A 4,617-nucleotide genomic window follows, 5' to 3' on the forward strand; every position below is an offset into this window, starting at 1 on the left:
AAATTTTAAAATTCGTGTATCGGCGTGTCTCGTATCGTGTGGTGTCCTATGTCCATAGTTTTGAACCTTGTCATTTGTAGTGTGAGATTACTCTCTCAAGGTGGAATATGGTGGGAAGAGTAAAATGTGGCTATAAATTATATCAAGCTAATTTGAATTCTTATTGTTTTACTCAAAATTTTGTTAATGTTTAAAAAAAATGTGGGTATATCAATATCGCAATTGTAACGTCAAATAAAATTAAAAGGAATAAAAGTAACAAATAAACATATAAATGCAAGATGCCGGTGGCGAAGTAAATTGCAGAAATTGAAACAAACAGAAAATTAAAAAGAAGATGAAAGAAGAAACATGAACGTAAAAGAGAAGAAGACGTAAAAGTAGATGAATTTTATTAATAAAAACTGGAAAAAAGCAAAGTACAAGTGTTTGAGTTCAGAGGAATTACTTAAGATTCTCAATTTTACTCTGTGATACCAAGAGGCTGAGAGCGTTTTGGATTTTTAAGTGTTTTTCAAGAAGAAATGAACTGCCTACAATGTGCTCCTAAAGCTTTATTTATAGACTAACCTACAGTTACCATTTGTACACTACTTGCGGAAAATTTGAATTGTCCGTAACTGTTCCCGTACTTCTTGCTTGATGTTAATTTCAAAAATTAAATAGATAACCAACTGTCAAATGATCTAATTTAATTCAAAATAGATATAAATATTATATATGGAGACATCACCATGTAACTAATTATTTCTTTTTATAATTTTTTTGTAAAAATTATATTTTATCTAATACAATGCCCCCCAAAATTTTTCACTTGAAGTCATACAGTGATTGAAAGTGAAAAATTTTGTTGTTTATAATAATAAAAGAAGTATATACAAACGTATGTTTATTTATTTTTTTATCTTTATTTTATTTATTTATAAATAATTAAGAATAATATTAAAAAATCAAAACAAAACCCACCCCCTCACCCCACTCCCGTAACCCCCCACGTAACCCCTCATGCCCCTCTCTTCAAAACCCCAACTCCAATTCCAACTTCAATTTTTTTCCTCTCTGTTTTTGCTGCCCTACTTATTCGAACTCCAATCCCCCGCCGCCCTACTCCCTTGTTCCCTGTTCCCTCCCCATCCCTTCCTCCTACTCCTCTTCGAACTTTCCATTTTCCAAACCCCAATTCTTTTTCTCAAACTTAAACAAAACACCCTCCCCCTTCAGCCAATTCAGCAACAACAACCACAACCACAAAAACAAAAACAACAGCAACAACAAATTCAGCATTTTCAACCAATTCAATAACAACCATAAAATAAATCAATAGAAACTTTAGATTTAACAATTCAACAATCATCATCAGCTACAACTTCAGATCAAAATAAGTAATAATAGAAATTTTTTATGTTCTTCAAAAATTAAAAAAAAATTAAAAAAGGAAGAACGAAAAGAGGAAGGAAGTGACAAAAATAAAAAAATTTCTCCTACTGCTGCTGGCGCTGACACTGTCGCAGCTGTGGGTGATAGAGCTCGAAGGTGATGGATGGGAACGAAGCAAGAGAAGCATGTGCGGAGGGAGGAATCGAAGGGAGCGAAGAAGTAGAGGAGAAGGGACCCACCGCCACCATCTTCATAACCCACGGATCTGGCTCCGACACCGGTTGGCTCTTCCAGAAGATCTGCATCCTAGGCTATGGCCGCTCCAACAGTGAACGGGCTTGATATTCTCTGCACCGCATGGAAGTGAAGACGAAGAAGATGAAGAAGAAGATGAAGGGTTGTTGTTGTGAATGAGAAGAAGAAGAAGATGAAGAAGAAAGAAGATATGAGAAGAAGAAGATGAAAGGTGGGAACTGATGATGATGATGGGATGTGATGGGATTTGGGGTGGAGAGTCAGAGAGTAGGAGGAAGGGAAATTGGGGGTGGGTTTGGGGTGGGGGGAGAGACGAAGAGATGCTGGGTGTGGGTGGGGTGGGGTTTTATTTTTTTTAATATTATTTTTATTAATAGTTAAGGGTAATTTGGTCTAAAAAAATAGAAAAGGACGATTTTATAACGTTTTGTAACTTTGAGGATGATTTTAATAACAAAAAAAGATTAGGGACGAAATTGATTTTGACCCCAAACCTTGGAGACGAAAAAAGTACTTATCCCTAAATAATAACAATACGTGTTGATAAGAATGAAATTTTGAGACATCACTTAGAAAGCACACAAGAGTACCGTACTCTTTCTCTTTTCTTTGTTTTTATTTATTTATTTATTTTTATTTTGGCTAAACAAAAAGTAAAATAGTTCAGTACTCTTATCTTCTTGTAATGCTTGTGAGAGAGAATACGTTAGTGTTTGAACATCAAAAGGTTTCTTCTTCAACTCTGTGCCTCCCACTCTCCCAAATTTCATCTACTACGATGGGTGGGCTTTCTCCGTTCACAAGGGTTTGATTATTCCTAATTCTTCTAATATTCCAGATAAGGTTTCACTGCTAGCCTCATCTTTATCTTTCTCTTTTCCATTGTTGATTGAGAAGAACCCTAACCTCAAAAATGGCATGCAAAATATCCCTTGTGTTATTCATGACTATGAGTACCAGAATCTTACTCTGAAGAGTATTTTCCTTTTTTCTTTCATATTCTTTGATTCAAATTATGATTTGACTGTTGAACCCTATTCTTCAATTCTACTATGTTGCTGTCTTTTTTCTATTTTTAACTATGAAAGAAGAGGTAGGAAAAAAGAAAAAAATTATTATTATTATTATTATTATTATTATTATTATTATTATTATTGTTGTTGTTGTTGTTACAGAGAAAACAACTACCCCACTTGCTGCCAATCTTCCTTTGAGAAAGTCTTCTGGTAGGCTTATAGGAAAAAAAATTCAATTTTAATTACTCAAGAAATTCAATTTTAATTACTCAAGTCGCCGGGTAAAAAGAAGACTTGAACCAATTGAAGTGTCAACATCTTCAAATAGTGATGATAAGGATGACACATCAAATACATCCAATGACAATCTTGATGGACCGGTAATCTCTCAGCACAATGAAGGGAAAAATGAGAACACCTCGTCTAGTGATAAATCAGTGAGTAAGTTCTCTTCGGAAGATGATGTCGATGCTCTTAGCCCTAGTGGTCAACTTGCTTCTCAGGTATTTTATATATTTTCACATCCTCCGTATTAAAATATCATTATCTTGAAGAACTTACATGATGATGATATCTCTCATGTTGATTTTTTTTTAAATCTCGTTAATTACCTTTGTCCTCATTTCACTTCTTGCTTTAGGCTACTGTGGCTCCTACCATTTCTTTAATTGTTCCTAGTACTGAAAATATGATGGCTGCCACATCTGATAAGCCTACACCTAAAGCCAATGCCAATAAGGTATGACATGTCATTTAGCCTGATTATTAGTATCTATTCCTTGTATCTTTTTTAGTTTTTATGTTAACACTTGCTTTTGCATTTTTGTCTAGCTTCAAAATTCTGAAATCCCCCCAAATGAGCGGTCAGAAAAACAAATACCAATCACTTTCATTCATGCTCAGACCCATAATGTGGTGAATGATTTACTGGCTGATTTAGAAAGTCTAAATGAAGCATATGCATGTAGCATGGATACACAGAAGGCCATAGTTGAATCTTGTTCCACCATTCAAAGTCACCTTACAACAGAGCAGCCCCATGCTACACCTCCCACAACCAAGATTGTCGACAATTCCATCTTGCTTCCATTGGGCCAACAACTCAGTGTCATTCTATCCAAGCCTGTTTTGACACTTGCTACCGATCCGCAGTTTAAGGCTCAGCTTTCTGATATTCTGCAAACTTTTTCAACTACACCACATCCTGAGACTATTGATCCTTTGTTGGCTCACTTGCAGAAGGTTTATGAGGACCTTTATGCCAAATTTCCGGATTCTCAAGCAGCTATCTCATCATATCAACAATTAACTGAATCTCTTTCTAAGTTGAAACAAGACACCTCCTCTTTTGAGACTGCCAAAGCTACCCTGGCTGCCCATATTGCAAAAGCTAAAGATTAGGCTCATGAGCTATCTGAGGAGATTCGAGACTTGGAACAACAACTGACTGTCAAGAGAGGAGTAAAAAATAGGCTGGATGGTGCTTTGATAAAGAATGAGGCTCAATTTGCCAAAGCAAGTAGCATGCTTGACAGTAGCAATGCAACCTTACAGTTACTTGAAGAGAAGATGCTCTCCTCACAGGAAGCTGCCAAAGAAGCCAAAAACTTCCAAACCGCTTTCCAAGCTGAAGTTACTCGCTTGAAGGAGATCTTTGAAACTTAGTCTTGCATTTCTTATGTGAACTTTTGTGATTTTAATGTGTCTGCAATCTTCAATTTTTGAACTTTTAGAGTTTTGTTTATTACTTGCTTTTGTATGCACTTTATCCTTATTTTGGAGACTAGACACTTGCTATTTTTTGGGAAGTCATTACATTACTTCACACTAAACCAATTATCAATATCACAGTGACTCTTTTGTATTTCATCTGGGATGACCTCCATATTTGTCCATGTCAGGTTGCACTGGTGCATGCCATCTTGTGTGCATTCACCTCAAGTGCTGTCAAATTAGATCAAATGTGCAT

The 4,617-nt window shown here is 35.7% G+C and overlaps 1 protein-coding gene across 1 annotated transcript; it reads left to right on the forward strand.

Annotated features, from left to right (window-relative positions):
* On the forward strand, positions 3,328-4,214 carry LOC110267388. The gene is made up of 2 exons (XM_021112840.1): positions 3,328-3,387; positions 3,480-4,214. Exons 1-2 carry the CDS (start codon positions 3,337-3,339, stop codon positions 4,047-4,049), a joined length of 621 nt encoding a protein of 206 aa, XP_020968499.1. The 5' UTR covers positions 3,328-3,336; the 3' UTR covers positions 4,050-4,214.

The sequence above is a fragment of the Arachis ipaensis genome, chromosome B10, assembly GCF_000816755.2.
Source record: "Arachis ipaensis cultivar K30076 chromosome B10, Araip1.1, whole genome shotgun sequence".
NCBI classification, from domain to species: Eukaryota; Viridiplantae; Streptophyta; class Magnoliopsida; order Fabales; family Fabaceae; genus Arachis; species Arachis ipaensis.

What these genes read in the sequence shown, in the direction of transcription:
- LOC110267388 (XM_021112840.1), top strand. Translation starts at nt 3,337, where the DNA reads ATGATGGCTGCCACATCTGATAAGCCTACACCTAAAGCCAATGCCAAT. An exon ending in CTAAAGCCAATGCCAATAAG is followed by an intron (nt 3,388 to 3,479) that starts GTATGACATGTC and finishes ATTTTTGTCTAG; the next exon opens with CTTCAAAATTCTGAAATCCC.